The 18756-nt window shown below is 36.2% G+C and overlaps 4 protein-coding genes across 7 annotated transcripts; 1 reads left to right on the forward strand and 3 right to left on the reverse strand.

The window, feature by feature from the left end:
• The first annotated feature begins 228 nt into the window (after nt 1–228).
• On the forward strand, nt 229–3243 carry LOC111479095 (probable polygalacturonase). The gene is made up of 6 exons (XM_023123570.1): nt 229–374; nt 579–935; nt 1761–1881; nt 1970–2144; nt 2227–2297; nt 2379–3243. The coding sequence occupies exons 1-6, from the start codon at nt 339–341 to the stop codon at nt 3086–3088; spliced, it is 1470 nt and encodes a 489-aa protein (XP_022979338.1). The 5' UTR covers nt 229–338; the 3' UTR covers nt 3089–3243.
• On the reverse strand, nt 1504–5995 carry LOC111479096 (protein BPS1, chloroplastic-like). 4 transcript variants are annotated; one of them, XR_002717603.1, is made up of 6 exons: nt 5864–5995; nt 3937–4865; nt 3036–3491; nt 2695–2865; nt 2231–2382; nt 1504–2131 (listed from the first exon to the last, which is right to left on the reverse strand). XR_002717603.1 is itself a non-coding variant. In XM_023123572.1 (2 exons), exon 2 carries the CDS (start codon nt 4850–4852, stop codon nt 3797–3799), a length of 1056 nt encoding a protein of 351 aa, XP_022979340.1. In that variant the 5' UTR covers nt 4853–4865; nt 5864–5995; the 3' UTR covers nt 3589–3796. The 4 variants fall into 4 exon arrangements, 1 of the variants encoding a protein (XP_022979340.1); XR_002717605.1 differs by lacking the exon at nt 5864–5995 and adding an exon at nt 5664–5857; XR_002717604.1 differs by lacking the exon at nt 5864–5995 and adding an exon at nt 5654–5857.
• A 970-nt stretch (nt 5996–6965) lies between these two features.
• On the reverse strand, nt 6966–10231 carry LOC111479565 (probable serine/threonine-protein kinase At1g01540). Its single transcript, XM_023124280.1, has 7 exons — nt 9457–10231; nt 9051–9155; nt 8849–8971; nt 8576–8746; nt 8371–8500; nt 8050–8259; nt 6966–7962 (listed from the first exon to the last, which is right to left on the reverse strand). The coding sequence occupies exons 1-7, from the start codon at nt 10029–10031 to the stop codon at nt 7813–7815; spliced, it is 1464 nt and encodes a 487-aa protein (XP_022980048.1). The 5' UTR covers nt 10032–10231; the 3' UTR covers nt 6966–7812.
• Nucleotides 10232–12843: 2612 nt separating this feature from the next.
• On the reverse strand, nt 12844–18460 carry LOC111479583 (CAAX prenyl protease 1 homolog). Its single transcript, XM_023124299.1, has 14 exons — nt 18351–18460; nt 17567–17714; nt 17382–17466; nt 17196–17291; nt 16488–16553; nt 16211–16309; nt 15901–16014; nt 15695–15805; nt 15332–15394; nt 15068–15160; nt 14353–14466; nt 13757–13828; nt 13592–13657; nt 12844–13298 (listed from the first exon to the last, which is right to left on the reverse strand). The coding sequence occupies exons 1-14, from the start codon at nt 18379–18381 to the stop codon at nt 13182–13184; spliced, it is 1275 nt and encodes a 424-aa protein (XP_022980067.1). The 5' UTR covers nt 18382–18460; the 3' UTR covers nt 12844–13181.
• Nucleotides 18461–18756: the final 296 nt, after the last annotated feature.

Raw genomic sequence — 18756 nt, forward strand, 5'->3', positions numbered from 1 at the left:
TCATAAAAGGTTCGTGTATATACATAAAGCGAGAGGAGGGCAAGAATTTGGCGGGATTGAGGGCGAATATAATTCGGTCCCGGGACGCATTGAGTTAAAGGAGAGAAATCTCTTCGGAGTTACGGACTTAAACCGAATATTTGTAAAATAATAATTAAAAATAAATAATAAAAAAAAAAACTTGAAACAAAATTCCTTATTTGCAATGGCGTGGTGGGTAGAACGTGAAGGCATCAAACAACTAAAAGTTAATCTATAAAACCGCCCACTCACTCACCCTTCTCCCACACTCACAAACACAACTTCTCAAACCTCAGTTTCTTTCACAAATCATCACAATGGAGGAACTCTACAAGAAACCCATTAAAGCTCAGGTAAGAACACGAGGAATTCCTTCTCCAATGGCTTCTTGCACAAAAATCTCTTCAAAAGCTTCCATTTTTAATGGCTTTTCGCTTCAAATCCGCCGACCCATTTCCCCTTTCTAGCATTTGAACAAACCCTTTTAACCTTTTTTTGTAATGCCTTCATATTTTTACTTTGTGTTTAGAATGGAAATGTTGTTCTTGTTTTCACAGGTAGTGAAAATGGCGATTTTGGTGCTTATTCTGGCGGCGGCGATGATGGGGGAAGTTGAGGGGAGGAAGGGGAGAAAGCACAAAAAGGGGAGGATTGTGGAGGGCAAGATGATTGAATATGGGGCTATAAGTTGCAGAGCCCACAGTGCTTCCATAACGGACTTCGGCGGCGTTGGCGACGGAGAGACGTCGAATACGAAGGCGTTTCAGGCGGCTGTGGAGAGGCTGAGCCAATACGCCGGCGATGGCGGCGCTCAGCTGTATGTGCCGGCGGGGAGGTGGCTTACCGGCAGCTTCAACCTCACCAGTCATTTCACTCTGTTTCTGCATCAGGATGCTGTGCTGCTTGCTTCTCAGGTTTCACCTTTTTCGTCTACTCTCTCTCTATCTGACATTTTTCTCGTTGAATTATTTTTAAAATGTCTCTATTTATTTTTTAAAATATTTTTTTTTTCCTAAATTCATAATTTAGAATTTATAAGTTAAAGAAAATATAAAACATTTTTCAAAATTCACCGATTAAATTAATATAAAATTTGATACATTAAAAAAAATATTTCTTTGAGTAACATTTACAAAAACATTATACGAAAATGACAAAAACGCCCAAATGTTCACTTTTTTTGAAATCATTCCTTTTCATGTGAAGACAATTATATCTCTACTAGAATGCTCGTTACCCTTTTTGTAATTTATTTTTGTTTCCTCATCATTAATTTTTACTATATTTTTTTTACCTTTTAAAAAATATTTAAATTTTTAGTCGAATTTCAAAAAAAAAAAAAAAAAAAAAAAATTATAGAAGAGATAATTAATTAAAAGAAGTCAAAGGCAAAGACATTGGTGTCTTGAGCTGATGGGTCAAAAGTTGGGGCAGGTTCTTCACCAACTTTTTCTAAGTGGTTCTAAAACAAACAACAAGAAATTGAATGATTTTGAAATCCATTGGATTCCATGTAAAATTAGGCCCTTAAATTATGCCTTAACCATTTGAAATCCAAACACTTACTGTGGTTAGGTCAGCTAAAGTTGTTCAACCGACTCTAAGGTTAAGGTCCATCCCCATCTTACAAAATCATCGAGTCGAAAAAATCTTAAATCAACTAGACTTGTCGATTCAACGACTATAATTTAAGGACTGATTTTCATCTAAAATTGACTGATTTTCAACTTCTTTGATAGGATCTGAACGAATGGTCTGTGGTCGAACCGCTGCCATCCTACGGTCATGGAAGGGACACATCGGGGGGACGGTACATCAGTTTAATCTTTGGAACAAATCTCACTGATGTTGTCATCACAGGTAAATGTCCCACTGATATACCCTCCGTCTGTCTCTCATTTTTCTTGACTGGTGTCTGAAAATTTGAGTGCAACACAATCGACATCAGGAAACAATGGTACGATTGACGGTCAGGGTGATCGCTGGTGGCAGCTGTTTCATCAGGGAAAGCTTAAGTACACCCGACCGTACTTGATCGAGATCATGTATTCCAGCAATATACAGATATCGAATCTGACCCTGCTGAATTCTCCATCTTGGAATGTTCATCCTGTTTACAGCAGGTAACCAATTAGTTATTTCGTAGGAACAATGAGTACAACATTCAACATTCCCAGATTTGATTCACTTGCAAATGCTATGCAGCAACCTTGTTATTCAAGGCATCACCATTATCGCTCCAGTTCGATCTCCGAATACAGACGGTATCAACCCAGGTTTGTTCACCAAAGCAACTCGAACTTTTCGAGAAGTAGTTTTATACATCTTGTTAAACCAATGACCGAATTCATCTGCAGATTCCTGCACAAACGTTAGAATTGAAGATTGTTACATAGTATCTGGAGATGATTGTGTAGCTGTTAAGAGTGGTTGGGATGAGTATGGCATAAGATTTGGATGGCCGACTAAGCAACTGGTCATCAGACGCCTCACGTGCATTTCACCTACAAGTGCTGTCATTGCATTGGGAAGTGAGATGTCGGGTGGGATCCAAGATGTCCGAGCCGAAGACATCACAGCCATCAATTCCGAATCCGGGGTTAGGATCAAAACTGGCATAGGAAGGGGAGGATATGTAAAAGACATATATGTAAGGAGGATGACAATGCATACCATGAAATGGGCATTTTGGATGACAGGCAATTACGGGTCACATGCTGATAAGAAATACGACCCCCACGCATTGCCTGTAATTCAAGGAATCAACTACAGGGATATAGTCGTTGAAAACGCAACAATGGCAGCGAGATTGGAGGGAATTTCGGGTGACTCATTTACAGACATCTGCATTTCCAATGTGACAATCAGCATGGCACCAAAGGCCAAGAAACAGCCATGGACTTGCACTGATGTTGAGGGAATAACCAGCCAGGTTACTCCTCCACCGTGCAGTCTGTTACCCGATCAGGGGGAAGAAAAGATTACAACATGCAAATTTCCGGAGGACACTATACCAATTGAAGCAGTCGAGTTGAGAAAATGCTCATATCAAATAAGTCATGCATGAAGCTTTCTTGCTGTGTACCAGAAAAAGCTATATCGAGTCAATATATCGTTACCGATGGCATAAAAATCTATCTAAAAATGTTCTGTAAGACCTGTATTTTACCTTTCCAGCACAGTTATGATTAATATAGGTAGGCTGGACTCACCCATAGAATGTCATCTTGATTTCTCTTTAAAAGCAACTAGCGAGTAAATGAAGTTATATGCCAGAAAAAACTAGGAAAACGATGAGATAAGATAAGGAAAATGTTCAAGATGTGAGAAGGATCCAACCATCAAGTACAATTCACAACCCCACTGCCAATTTGTGCAGCTAACTCGCAAATGTTCACCGGCAAGGTTGGCGGTTCTAGACCGCGACACACCGCATGAAAACTCATGCTTCTGATCTTTTCCATCTGTCACTGCATCAGCAAACAAAGTTTTAAGAGACACAATGTCATAATCCAGTGGCTATAATTATAGCATGTGACCGGTAAAGAAAACTTTAGTCAGCAAAGCTTCTACTTGAACATGATATACTTTTCCATTTCATTCTCATTTCATAGTACAACATTACACACTCAAACCACAAAATTAAGAAAACATAAAGTATTCTTACACAGGCTATACTATGACAAGCAAGACAAGATATTGTACATTCACCAATCAAAAGATAGGAAAATAACCAGTTAAACCCTTTCATATAGACGAGCAAGCTCAGACTCCATCACGGTTGCCTTGTAGACAGCCCCTCCATTCCCTGACCAAATACTGTTTCACTTGATCTAAGATTTGAAAGCAATGCATCACGTCCAGATAAAACAACGTGAAAAAACTCATCAACTTGTTTTGTAAGATGATCAACACCTTGTGTAAGCTTTTCTGCCTCGCTCCTCAAATCTACAATCAAATTTTGACATTCTTCCACTTTCATGCCACCATCAATATTTTCTTGAATCATAGAATGCAGTTTTTTTACACGCTCATCAACTGCATCAAGAACTCTCAACGCAGTAAACCTTCCACTGGAATGATTTATTTTAATTCCCATATTTACATTTTTCTGTAATTCAGTAAACGCTTGTGCCCATCTGTATGTATCCGGAACATGGATGGATAACAGCCTTTTGGAAGAACCGGAGAAGGCATAAGCAAAAACACTGCAGATAAACAAAGTTGCCACCTTCACTCCGTACATCACTTGCATCAAAACCTTGCCTTTGGGTGAGTTCTTGACCTTCGGAAGATCAAGTAATTCCTCAAGATGGTCCATAATAGGAGAACGGTTCTCAACTCTGGAGGTTCTGGAACTAATATGTTGATTCCATGCATCTAACGAACAACGGGCCGGAACAAACTGGTTGGAAGATGTAGAAGCCAGATTGTGCAGGGCACACCGAAGTATCAGATGACCCTGATTCAACTGTGAGAGATCAGAGCTAAAATCATTGCATATGTCAAGTAATTTCACACTGATGTCCAGGTACTCATCTAGCCATTTCTCACCCCAGTCAGATACAGGGAGCTCAAGATCTCCTATAAGAGTTTTTACATCATTGTGAATTTCACACAGCAGCTTCATTGCTAATCCCATCCATAAGAAGCTAAATACGTCATTATCTGATTTAGGAGTAAGCTTTGTCAGCTTCTGTGCCAAGGAATCCTCAAAAGTGGCTAAAAGAAAGACAAGTCTAGAAGACAATTTTGAACCCTTTGGCGATATTGCACGGAAAGGATTCCCAAAATGAAAGAAAGGCCGGTGCGGCTCTTGCGGTTTGCTCATTATATAACACGAACTGCAAGATGTATAAAAACCAAGGATGAGCTCTCATTTGAACCAAGTTCAAGATAACCATCCATCATGCCACTTTCACATGGAATATTGTGTACTAAAATTTTAGATGCAATTGGTGCCCCGAACCTTCCATGGAATTTCCAAACATGGCATATTCAATTTAGCCAATGTAGGGCAGAAGTAAAGCACTGATGAAGGAACTAGATAAACCAACTACTAACATCAGTAAACAGCCAAGTTCCCAGTTTAACAAGGAATTCTCCTTGCAAACAACAACTCAAATAGCTAGTTTTCCAAATGTAATGTTACAACTTTCAACCTTTGGAATGAAAATATGACTCTAATGACAGAACATCCCAGAATTGAATTTATTCAAAAACCCAATCAATTTTTTTGTAGCAAAAAGCTCCAGAAGTAAACAAAGGGAATTCCCAAACCAGAATACAACAACACAAGTTTCATCAATGCTACACCTAATATCAACAAACTGCACAAGGAAAACAAATAATTTTCCACGCATAAAATTGAGGGGGGAAAATGGTCAACCGTCAATCTAATTTTCAATATTCTGAAGCAGCAAAAAACACTATCTTTTCCTTCAAACAAAACCTTAAAAACATTCCAAGACACGCATTTCCAGAGATCAATTTCTACACCAAAAAAAATTGTAAAAAAAGTATAAGAAAACACCATAAAAGGGAATGTATATTTACAAACAATTACAAGTAAACTATCAAAAAGTACAAAAAAAAAAAAATAAATAAAGAGAAATCAAAGTATCAAAGTTACCAATTCGCACATCTACGAAGAACAATCCGTTTAGAGCAGAACAAATGAAAAAATCCTTCAGAGATCGACACCAAACATCTATTAAAAGAAAAAAAAATCACAGAGGCCCTATATAGTTACATCGAAACCTAAATCTACATACAGCAAACAGAATAATTTTGAAAGCAATAAGATCAAATCATTTCGAGAAAAAAATGGAGCGGCTCCTACCAGATTCAGAAACCAGAGAGCAAAGGAAATTTCCAAGAAATTATCGCAGCTAGGAAACGTTGAAATTGTGTGATGGAAATGAGGGGATGTTTCTGAGAATTGATGATAAAGGCATTGATAAACTAACAGGAGAGGTACGCAAATTGTGCGAAAGGTGGAAACGTGGACGAAATTGATTGGATGTTGACGTAATTTCTTTTCTTTTTTTTTTCGTGACCGTCATGTGGAATTTAATTTCCTTCGCCGAATTTGTTTCGTTCGGGAATGCGCTAAAATGACTGGGAGGTTACTCACGGACAGATTACAGGACTTCTGGCACTAAATGTGGCAGATTTTGACTGGTCTGGCTGGTGGAATTAATACACTTTGACCGTTAAACATCTTCCACGTTTGGACGGTGTGGATTTTACGTCACATTATCATATAAAAACAGTGGCAATGAAAGTAAGAAATTTTAATTATTATTTATTTATTTATAAAGAAATTGGATTCGTGAAAATGACTTGATTTTATTAATTTGTTATAATTATAGCGATCTTTTATTTATTATTTATTTTTACAATAAAAATGTTGAAATTTTTTAATCTTTGAATTTTTGAAGTCTTAAAAAATTTGATAAAAACTCTGAGTTGGTTCTAGTATTAATCATAATTCTTCGTTCTAGTATTAGTCATAGCCCATACTATTGAAATACCATCGAAGGAGAATTTTGAATCTTAACTAAATTGAAGAGCGGACTTCGCTTCATTCTAATTAAATTGTTTTAAGCATAGGCTAACTGATTAAGATATTACCTCCACGAGATTCAAATCTCCACCGAACACAATTATTTATCAAACCATATACGTTCAACAGCCCACAGTTAGGCTTCCAAGTAAAAACAATGAACTAGGAAACCTCAACAAATGGGAAAGCTATTCTGTATTGGGAACACAAGCAAATTCGCTCAAGTTTGATCCAGCACACTTGGCCCCAACTCTGCAAATGGAGTTCTACACTGTAAAAATAAATGAATAAATACAAAGATGCAAATTTTCAAAAAAGAAAAAGAATAAAAATTATGTTACATAAATGGCCCAACTTCATAAAGTAATAGAAGCACTTTGAAACTTGCTCTCCAAAAGCAAGGCTTTGGATAAGGGGTTTTGAAGGAGCTTCCCAAAGACATTCTGTTTGACAGAGTGCTTGAAAAGACAATGTATGGTGGAAGATAAACCAAAGGATTGATCTGATCCCTTCAGAAGCATCCACAGCCAGCTTGGGAGGAAACTTTGGGCAGCCTAATGTGAAGATCGGACAAAACCCCGTCATGTTTTCGATGTCGAATGCCTCTGTTCTAGTCCACATCTTGGCCTCGCTGGTCCAGTCAGAACAGAGCAAAAGAGCACATGAAGGCGAAGATGCAGTTGGAGATGTCTCCACCAAACTTGCTGGTCACAGGGACCACACTTCACAAGCATACAGTTATAGGCTACACAATCTCACTGGAAGTTTCAACCAATTCCACCAACAAAGCTGGTTAGGTGCTTGACCAAACAATTGACAGGAAGAACGTTCCCCATAATAAAAGGGTGTAATTTTAGATGTACAATGACACAAGAGCTATCTTTACCAAATAGAAACTAGGTGCCCGACCCTAAAAGGTAAATAATAGACAATGGCTTTGTTTGGTCAATATCAAGTCAGAAAGCGACTAGGACTTAAGGAGCCTAAGCAAACGCTGCACATCGAACCAGAGAGGAAGTGTTTCGATTGTTATAGCTTCTTCTGTAAGAATGGGACTTATTTAAGTTTAGAAAAGCAACCTATCTGGAGATGTGATGCAGCTGAAGCGCATAAACAAATTCTATAAAGCAAACCCTATACTTGTTGATTCAGCTCCCAACATCAGAGAAACTTGCAGTGTCAGTCGTGTAAATCAAGCCAGTGTGATACGTTATTATCTCCACCTACTTCATGTTGAAGTTTCCATTGTCACCTTCACTTACATTAGAAGATGCACCTTCGTATTTCGGGTTGTTAACTTGTCTTGGAATGACCCGGTTCTCATGTTGATGGCCTTGAACCGAATGAGAAGAATTCTTACCGACCCGGTGTTCCTACAAATTAGTTAAAGACGGATTGAGTTGGGAGACTGTTAAGAGCAAACCAAAAAATTCAAATAAAGCTTAGATGCAGCTTCATACATCATGAGACAGCAAATTATCTGCCTCAAGCATGTGGATGACATGTCCCATTTTCGGCCTCTTCGTAGCATCAGGATCAACACAGCGAAGAGCAACCAACAAAACCCGTTTGAGAGCTTTGGAAGGAGGCTTATCTGGCAACTTGGGGTCAACCACTTCCTCAGATTTTCTGTCTCCAACCATTGCTTTCAACCAATCCACCAAATTCACCTGTAGTTGCAATTAACATCAACTGCATAAGTAGCAGAAAAGAAAAGAACGGAGATAACACTAATGCATTAACTATTCATAATTGAGCATTAGATGCAAAGGAAAACTTACCTCTCCTTGAGGTCTACTATAATCAACAGGGATCCGCCCTGAAATTATCTCCATAACTAGAATTCCGAAGCTATAAACATCACTCTTTTCATTCAACATCCCAGTGCAGGCATACTCAGGTGCAACATAGCTATAGAAATCACCGAATGACTTACCATCTTATGAACTATAGAAAATAACAATCGAGCATAAGATATGAACTAACCCAAATGTGCCCATTACACGAGTTGTCACATAGCTTCTTTCAGAACAAAGAAGCTTGGCCAGCCCAAAATCAGATACTTTAGCATTCCACTGACGATCAAGAAGTATGTTGCTTGATTTTACATCACGATGGACAACCTTTGGTTCAAGACCCTCGTGAAGATATGCTAATCTATAAATAGAAAAAAACAAAACAGAGAGAAAGAACTGCATTAGTGGTATTGCATGCTGCAACAAGAATCGATAGCTAATCCGCAATAACCCAATTACATACCCCTTTGCTGTTCCAACTATGATGTTAACACGAATCTCCCACGTTAAAGGGCTAATATCCCCAACATCGCCATGAAGCCATTGGTCTAGATTGCCATTGTTGATGTACTCGTAAACAAGCATTCTGAAAAAAAGGGAAAAAAAAAAGAAGTTAATTTGTTTGCACCAAAAACTCTCTAAAATTTAAAGAAAATCAACAGTACCTATATGCACCCTCAACGCAATATCCCAGCAACCTGACAAGATTCTTGTGTCTTACACGTCCAATTGCTTCCACTTCGACTTTGAATTCCCTCTCAGCTTGACCCCTAATAAACAAATAGATTAAACTTCAGCATCGATAAAATCTTCAAGCCAAGAAGAACATGCCAAATCAGAAACACAAAAGGTTGTAGCAGTTTGAAACTTTCCCTCCCCCCAGAGAAAAAGAAACAACTACATCAGAATCTCTATAGCACCTTCTAAGTTCCAACACATAATTGACTTAGATTTCTTGAAATCAAACAGAACCACTCCCAACTAAACCAAACGGAGCCCTCAAGTTGTAGAAGAAAATTAAAAAGTACAAAAGCAAGGATAAAACATTATAGAACTAGTCCACACGATCACCTGTTATTCAAGAGGTTCTTGATAGCAATTCTGGTACCATCTCCTAAAATGCCTAAATACACGATTCCATATCCACCTTCTCCAATCACATTCTCTTCACACAAGCAATTAGTGGCCGCCTCGAGCTCTCTCAGAGTATACCATCTGCCCCAACCTAGGTGTGAAACCTCAGGACCGACAGTAACAGATCCAAAAGAAGCATTTTCACTCACAGCGCCTCTACTCTCACCACTAGAGGGTCTATCGGAGAAAACAACCCGATGCTCCAATTTTCCAATCTCGACATGGATTTCCGGCTGCACATGGTGGTGATGATCCGGCACAGCGTGGTGGACGATTTCCTGGATCACCTTCGAAACGGCGGGAGGAGAATGGTCGGTTGTGGACTTAGGGAAACGGATTTGGTTCTGATGACGGTTCCGCTTGCGAGAAGTGAGGCAGAGTGAAAGAAGAAACAGTGCGAGAACTATTAGGGCTCCGACTAAGATTCCGATTACAACCCAAAGACGAAGGCCGAAAATCGAGGTCGGTTTAGCGAGCTCCGTGTTCACAAATGCAGCATCATAAATTGACATTTCTTCTTATTGAATCGATTGAAAGGGATTGAAAAGAAACTAAAGAAAGCAAATCAGAGGGTTTAAGGGCATCGACCTCATCGGGAAATCTGAACAATGGAGGATTCCGGCGGAATTTGCTAAGAGGGAAAATGGAATGAAGAAGAGTGGAGTGAGAATAAAAAGAAAAAATGGAAGCCTTAATTAAAGCTTATGAGCAAATGGAGTAAGATAAAAGGGATTTTTTTTATATATTTTTAAAATTTTTATAAAAATATATATATATTTTCCTTCTTTTTTAAATGATAAAAGGGATTCGTATGTTTTTTTTTTTTTCACAATGGATGAGACTGGGGTCCACTTGCTTTACATCCTCCGACTTTTCTCACCTGTCGATCAACTTTTAAAAAAATTTAGTCCTTTTTTATATTAACATTTTATAATAAATCGCAATTTTATTTTTTATTTTTTACAAATATTTTATTTATTAAATAAATAGATTTTGAAATTTGGTGTGAAATATATCTTCTATGTATTAAGATCTTTTTAATTTTAAAAAAAATAACACAAAATTAAAGTAAGATTTAGTATTAATTTTAAACCTTTTTAATAGAAAACGAAGTTTTTTTTTTTTTTTTTACTTGTTAAAATTAAAAATTGTTTTAGAAGTAAAATAATATAGAAAAATATATTATGTGTACCTTTCAAGTTTAAAACAAAAAAGAACAATATGATCAAACAAGGAGCCATTGACAAATTTCCCTATAATTTTCTATGCCTAAAGCATTCTTTACAAAGACCTAGGAATCTTAATAATTAAATCAATATCTTAGATTCACTTTAAACAAATTGTAATAATAGATTTGATCCTATGGTTTTCCAAATAATTAGTGATAAACATATTTAAAAAAACTACTTAAACCCTAAACCATAATTCCTAAATTTTGAACCATCCAGTAATTTATATCTACAAGTTATAATTACCTTGATAATTAAACCTTTATTTAATTTCATGAGTCAACTCAAAATAAAAGGTAAAGTAGTGAAGGGACAAAAATGAGAGTTTTTCTCTTCTTTTTCATTTATATTTATTCCCTATCCTCCCCACTTGAAATAGAAAATTTAAAATTCTTGAATGAATCAATAAAATATATTAATAATAAACTAAATAATTAATCTTTTAAATAGTAATAAGTGTATTATCTACTCGATTATTAGGATTGAAATTACTTTAAATTTAAAATTTAATATTAAAATAAAAAAAAATAATTAAAGAGTGATACCTTGGTGAATATTGCACTTAAACCACAGATGATCCTTTTACAAGATTGATGGATCCCATTTAATTGCTTTTCTGTCAAAGAAAAGGATTAGTGGAATCATTAAGAGAATCTAAATGAGTTAAAGACAAAGAATGGCAAACTTCATAAAATAATATGGAAAAGGAAATTCTCGAGTGGACAGGCAGTCTCTCAATTGGCTGGAATTTGTTAAGGATTTGCTGTTTGGTTTTTGTTTTTGTTTTTGTGACAGCCAATTGTGGGTATTGATGAAAGCTTCATTATCCTAAATTTCAATATTATAATCTTGGCATTTTATTATTGGGTTATAATTCCAATGGTATATATTATTGGCCTATTTTAGTCCTTCTTATGCACATGCTTAAAGGTTAACTATATGGATTGTCCACGTGAAAGCCATCAATCAATGCCTATAAGCTCTTAGTTCATGCCACTTAAACCCACCGATTTCTACCAACCCAATAATATTTGAAGGTTAAATATTCCAAACTATCTGTATTTTATAGAAAAGGTGAAAAAGTATTAGCTTTTTTGCTTGGGTATTCCCATTATTTATAGTTTAGGTCTTGCAAAATTGCTATTAAGCAGATAAAAGGAGACATCAACATGCTTTAATACCATTTTAACACAACTACAACTATCAGATGACAAGGTTAGTTGAATATTAATAGTCTAAGGATATAAAGGGACTCGACTTTTTCTAGATAAGTGAAAAGAAATACCTCGAATCAATATTGAGCACCCACACATTTAAGTGCTAAAGAAACTCATGTTATATTCCTAAAAAGAGGCTAAAACGAACTTCAAAGAAATAGAATGTGTGACAATCACAAGTACCAAATAAACTTAGGACCTATTCCTATAGAAAACTCAAATGAACTTCTAACGAAAGTATAGGTGCAAAATACCTCGTAGAAGAAAGAAGAGAACTCCAAGTCTAGTCCAAGAAATCTGCATAGAAGAAAGGACTCCATTCCTTGAAAGAAATGATTAAAAGTCCCAAAAAAAACGAAAGGTTTAAAAGAAGACATTAGAATTTTCATACAAATAACAATTTAGTCTCTAGACAAGCCACTTTTGCCCTTATATCTTAAGTAAGCTAAAAGAAGTCTAGTCTATAAATCATGATATGGTGTGTGCCCTTGTAGTAATCGTTCATACCAGAGGCTTTATATCAAAATTACTCAAAAAGAAAGAAAAAAAAAATCAACTCATCCTGACAAGAAAAGTTCGAATAATTAGCCACGTAATTGTTGGATCATGACCTGCATAAATGAAATTTTGCAAAAGTATCAACCTGCATTTATAAACAAGATTAGTTTGTACTCTGAAGCTTTGCAAGAAGTATAAATTAATGCATTCCCATTCCTCTTGGTCGTCCATTCTAATCACTGAAGGCTACGGCATTGTAATGCCTCACAGTCAAATTTATAATGCCTTAACTGGTTGAACAAGCCTACAAGCCAACAGGACTCGAACTATTCAAACTATTGCACTTCCTATTAGAAGGTAGGATTTAGGAGACAGAAAGCAACCAACAATTGCAACAAAATTCATTGAATTGAACTCAGTAATGTCAGAACTACAATTTCCTTAAAAAGAAATACAATAGAATTCTACCCCACGAGATTATGCAAAGAAGAGTCTGATCGAGTTAATACAGAGACATATATGACAAGCAAAGAAAAAGAAAAAGAAACTTTTTTTTTTTTCCGTTTTGGTGTAAAACTAAAACAAACATGCGTCCCCCCTTCCTTCGGGGGATTCTTCTCTAGTATCTCTTTCTCCCCACCAAACAAAGTCTAATCAGGTAGTGTAGTGGAACGTCAATTCACCTGCTAAGTATGATATAACAGAGCGAGGTTGGGTATCATTCTTCCTTCTTATCCGCTTCGTCAAGCGCAGCCAACCGTTCAACAAGTGGAGGATGAGAATAGTGATACGCAGAGTACCAAGGATCTGTATTCATGGCAGACAAATTCTCCTCCTGAAATGCAACTTTTATTAGTCTACCATGCAAATTACTTTATCACCAAGGTCCTTGTATAGCGTGTAATTAAAATGCAAATGTGCCAAAAATAAAATTCAAATGCTCAAATCAAATGTGAAGCAGGCAATATATCATATGAGTAAATGAATTTCCCTAGTTATCTGTAAGAAAGAAATTATGAATATCTGCTAAAATGGCATGATTGACGCGGAAAGGAGAGGAATGATCGTAACCAAAAGATAGTGAAGGAAGTTCACACCACATGATGGAAACTGTAGATAAATAATAACCTGTAGTTTGACAAGACCAGCACGGAGAGCTGCAGAATAACCAAGGTTCTTTGCAAAGGCATCAGCCTGCGTTTGGTCAAAGAAGAAAATATATTTTTGAAGATCAAAACACTCTTACAGATAGAGGATAACAGAAAACTGTAACGGCACAAGTTTTGGACATACCTGGAACTCAAAAGATCGGCTGACAAGGTTGAGACCAAAGCTTACTAGGTGCTGGAGAGGTATTACAGTGTGCTGCACATCCAAAGGCAACATAAAGTGTACATGTTTAAATTCTGTTCGAAATAAATTCCATCTCATTTTTCCTACTTTAAGACATTCTTGGGTTTTATACAGCATTTTAATGTGTTTTACAGGCCACTGGAGTGAAATGATTAATTTGCATAGGGTCATAAGAATTCCTCGAGAATGAAATATTTAACTGTAAACTTCAGATTGAAAGCGAAATGAAGCAGTTGCTAGTGGAAATGGTGCAGTCAGGAACTGGAAATTAACACAAAGCATGCAGCTTGTGTATATAATTGTACGGGAAAAATTATAATATCATATTCAAAAACAGAGAACGTAACCAAATGCATTTGGAAATCAGGATGACAAGTATTAATAAGATGCATGCTTACAAAGCCAAAACCTAGGAGGAAAAAAAAAAAAATAGTAGTTACACATGAACATAGTAGAAAAGAACAACTAATCAATTAGTAGGCGCAACTTAGCATGTCAACTTTTGATTTATAATTCAATATTCTATTTTATCATACCTGAAATATAATGAGTCCAATAAGCACTGGCTGAGTATCAAACCCAAAACTTCGAAACAAATCACTGGAATTCCTCACCAAGGTATATCCCCCAAATTGCAAAAGTGTAAGAATCTGCTCACAAACGGTTAAAAAGTAAGCCTTCTCAAACTTGAAAGGCATAGCCTTATCTTGTTCTTAGTAAATCTGAAGGATACCAGCATATGAACTTACTTTTTTTTTTTTTTAATGAAAAACTGACTTTCACAATGAAAGAATACACAAGCTTACCAAAAAAGAACAAAACCCACAAAAAGAGAGACAACTGCAGGAAGGGGCTCAAGCACTTTTTCTTTAATAAGAAATTTCAAGATACCATTAGTGAAATGGAATCAGCAGTCTGCAATTACTTATCCATTAACAAATGATAAAATGTCCATGATATAACCAGCACCTTACTTATTCTTCAAAACAAGCATAACAAGGAGAGAGCAGCTTGAGGTGCCGTAGTTTAGAATGTCCCTCAATTATTTGACAGTCTGACTAACTTGTAAATAAATAATTCTTTTTTTTTTTTCTAAATAACTCTTTAATCCATATAATTCTCAGTTTATCTTCCTAACAAATTTGGGCAAGATTTTAAACTGATGTTTACGGAATGTTCAAGAAAAAAATTATAGGATGCATAATGCTACAAACTAAAGTTCGATTGTGAATAGAACTAATCTCACTATACCTGTAAAGCAATGAATGAGTACATCGTATGGTTTAGCTTCCAATGCCCCAATTCGTGTGCTATAACAGCAACAATTTCCTCATCATTTTTGCACTATTAAACAGAACGGGAAGAAAGTAAAAAATTGCTATGAGCAAGACATTTGAAAAAAATATAAACAAGTAATGAAGTATTAAAATATACTGTACAAGGTTCTGTCCAAAAGTAAGTTCAGCAAGTTAAAGCTTTAATATTACAAAAGATTTCCACAACATTTCAACTTACCTGTTGAATCAACGTATCATAGAGGACAATTCTCTTATTCTTGAAGAAACCATACATGTAAGCCTGCACAGAAAGCAGTAATTTGATGAGATCATCACAAAAATCCCCCACTAGAGGAATTATTCATTAGAAAACAAGTTGGTGTGTGTTCTGTAATCGTCCAAAAGGACCAAAACTAATAACATTGGAAACAGATATAAAAGTTCCAAATCACTTTCTGAATAATACTGTCAATTACTAATTGATAAAGCGGGCAAAAAGAAGAAACCGATATAGATAAGATATCAAAACACAAGTAAATAAACGATCAAAAATCAAGAATCTAAAGAGGGCAAGATTGAATTTGGTAGTCAAGAGTTTTACATTGCTATGACTTGACCTCGTGGATCCATCAACAACAAACAACTTCTTCAGTGGGAACTTGAGGGAGGAAGCAAGTTTCTCAATCTTCTCCCTGAGATCACCTGAAGGAAGCTATTTTTGCAGAGCATTAAAGTGGGATGACCAAATGAAAAAACGGTATCCAGTCACTAAATCTTTGATCAAATTACAAAAATTAGAATACTCACAGGGGTAAACTTATTGAAAAGAGGAGCGATAAGAATGGGATAGAGAGTCATCATCACAAGAGATAATGTGAACATAAACCCCCAAAGATAGATGGCAAGGTAAGGGCCTCCTTTCTGTATAAAATCAAAAGATGTAATTAATTCTTGCGTACTACAAAAGGGAGTATATAAAGAATATTATTGCAAAAACAAAGGGTAGATAGAGTGAATAGAAGTAAGAAAAGCACTCCAGGAAAAATAAACATTACGATGATATGCTTCTGTATGATTATGCAGACAGCGTAAACTAAAACTACTAGCATAAGCTTACCTGTACTATTATAATGATTGCAGACACAATTGGTGGGCCAAGTAAGATGGACAACAAAATCCCTTTAATCATATCCCTAAAGAATAACCATATTGTTTGCTGTAGAAGAGATAATAAAAATGGCATTAGGAAAATAATAAGGAATTAGACTGGACAGCGTTGGAAACTTCCAAGTGCCTATAGTGGAATGCCACAGGAAAAATAGTTGTTTGATGCAAAAGAAAATTGGACACCTCACATTGTAGTGAGATTTATCACGTTCGGAAAAAATACATACTTTGTTGAAACCATGACGGGATTCGATCACAAAAGTCGAGTAGAGAGAAAATGGTAGATCTGTGACCTGCAAACCAGTTCAGAACAAATGATCAATGTAAAACCAACTTCAAACCATAAATACCAAGTTCGCTCTATAAATGAAAATATTTAGAACTTTCAAAACCAAGCAATCAAGACATTAGTGAAAAAAATGCAATAACCATACAACATACAGTAGGAAATATTTCCAAAATAAGGACATAATGAACAACGAAATTTAGCTATTTCTAACACTTTTTAGTGTTCATCCCTGTCATTGAGACTCCATTTCTTTCTTTCGATTTCAAGTTAACAGAATTTCTCCGATTCATCAATTATAATGCAATAGGATAATGCATATAGAGTTTGATCTCCAATTTAAATGTAACAAACAAGTTTCTAATTCTCTAGTCAATTAAAAAATATAAATTAGTTGTTGCTCCTGTTTCTGGGGCCTCGAAAACCCCGGTCACAGAAAATGTTTCCAAACCCAATTGATAACATCAAAATCAATGAGTCAGACGACAGCATGCAGCTTTGTACTGTATGGAAATGAAGTATTCTGCTCTGTACAATACATGGGGATCAAAGAATATGGATTGTGGTCTTCAAAAAGCAAAGCAGATCAAAGCTAAATAACTTCTCTATTTCTAGAACATGGAAACTAAATTGTGATTTATGAGCATACCTGTGACCAAATCATGACCCCAGCTAAAAACGAAAGTGTGTGGAGAATTTCATTTTCAGCATTGAGGCCAACCAACACCACAAACTCTCCAGATTTCTGCATGGCAATAGTGGGCAATATGAAATTTTCAACAGAAGTAATGAATAAACTTGAATGAATGAATACTTATTAACTATAATTACTCACCTTCCAAAACCATGGCAGTACTCCAAAAAACAGTATTGAAGAATCCATCACTATAGTCACGAACTCATGAACAAAATGGAAGTGGCTGAAAGTCAAGAGGCACGTGTGACAAAAATTAAACACCAAAATAAATACAAGTTCAAGTTCAGGGGAACCTTTAACAAATACTTTCAAGCAAGACGAACCTTTTATCGAGACTGTAGGCCCGGGATTTTTCAAACTTCTCTTTGCTTATAACTCCTTCCAGAGTTTTTGGAAGAGTTGGCAGTTTCAGAGCAGCGTGTTGCCGTAGATCCAAGTAAGTTTCAAAAATATACATTAATATCATGAAACCTGAGGATAAAAATACATCCATCAGAAAAGCAATTATTGCAATCTTTATCTCTACCAATAAATTGACCACCTCTATAATGACAACTAATTGAGAAGTAAAACTACAAGAACCGATCTACACATATACCCGTAAAATGATTTCTTTCTTCAACGATTCAGCTTGACACTAACAGAAACCGTGACTCTTAGTGCGTTCATTGAAATAAAACTAAGCGATATAAGACTCATTTCGATATCAACTTGACGCAGTCCCGTCTTCTGAACTGTAGGAGAAGATATTACAATTCAACCATTCAAAAGCATTCATAATCATTTGCGACCACTAATTATACTTAGGAGATGCCACTCGCAAGCATTACAACGCCCAAAATCTTAATATCAATAACACGAACGTAAAACCCTAACAGAAACATAAAACTTCCGAGAATCTCGAAGGAATCGAAAAGTTAAAACATACAAATACGCAGTAAAGGTCAGCGGATCTAACAGGCTTCATGATCGTCGAGGTTACGAAAACGAACAAGAAGTAGCGAAAACACCAAATCAAAAACCAAACATCAGGCATCCAAACACGAATACGGAAAGATTACATGCATAAACATTGACAGAAACAAGAAGTAGGTGAAGAGTGAGTACCAACAACAGCTTCCATGTACGGAAATGCCATGGCTAAAGAAAGGAATCAATCACTGGGGCTATGCAGAGAACGAGGGACGACGGTGAGTTGCTTTTGCTTAGCCCAGGTAGTTAGCCTTTGGAAGATATTTATATCAGAAGTGTCTCGGACGGGTCGGATCTTTCCGATTCCGGATACCCGGGAAGCTTGAATTTGTCACTGATCCGACTGTCCATTTGATTATGGGAAATTTTTGCCGCGTTACGATGCTATTCTCAAAATTCGCGGTAACTTTTATTTTACCGTCAAATCAATCAGTCACGTCATTTAGACACTTCTGCGATACTCTCTCTTAAATAGTACGTAAATTCGCCGTGATAAAATATTTGGTAAAAACAATTTTTTTTGGGGGGGGGGGGGGGTTTA

This window comes from Cucurbita maxima, unplaced genomic scaffold (assembly GCF_002738345.1).
Source record: "Cucurbita maxima cultivar Rimu unplaced genomic scaffold, Cmax_1.0 Cma_Scf00005, whole genome shotgun sequence".
Classification (NCBI taxonomy): domain Eukaryota; kingdom Viridiplantae; phylum Streptophyta; class Magnoliopsida; order Cucurbitales; family Cucurbitaceae; genus Cucurbita; species Cucurbita maxima.

Bases quoted from the DNA above. Each gene is read 5' to 3' on its own strand.
- LOC111479095 (XM_023123570.1), top strand. From the start codon at position 339: ATGGAGGAACTCTACAAGAAACCCATTAAAGCTCAG. The intron at 375-578 runs GTAAGAACACGA...TTGTTTTCACAG, and splicing joins AGAAACCCATTAAAGCTCAG to GTAGTGAAAATGGCGATTTT. The intron at 2,145-2,226 runs GTAACCAATTAG...AATGCTATGCAG, and splicing joins GTTCATCCTGTTTACAGCAG to CAACCTTGTTATTCAAGGCA.
- LOC111479096 (XM_023123572.1), bottom strand. From the start codon at position 4,852: ATGAGCAAACCGCAAGAGCCGCACCGGCCTTTCTTTCATTTTGGGAAT.
- LOC111479565 (XM_023124280.1), bottom strand. From the start codon at position 10,031: ATGTCAATTTATGATGCTGCATTTGTGAACACGGAGCTCGCTAAACCG. The intron at 9,156-9,456 runs GTGATCGTGTGG...TTTGTTTATTAG, and splicing joins AAGAACCTCTTGAATAACAG to GGGTCAAGCTGAGAGGGAAT. The intron at 8,972-9,050 runs GTACTGTTGATT...CCTTTTTTTCAG, and splicing joins TGCGTTGAGGGTGCATATAG to AATGCTTGTTTACGAGTACA.
- LOC111479583 (XM_023124299.1), bottom strand. From the start codon at position 18,381: ATGGCATTTCCGTACATGGAAGCTGTTGTTG. The intron at 16,554-17,195 runs GTATGCTCATAA...ACTGGTTTGCAG, and splicing joins GGGTCATGATTTGGTCACAG to GTCACAGATCTACCATTTTC. The intron at 15,395-15,694 runs GTAAAACTCTTG...CTTTCTGTGCAG, and splicing joins CGAGGTCAAGTCATAGCAAT to GCTTACATGTATGGTTTCTT.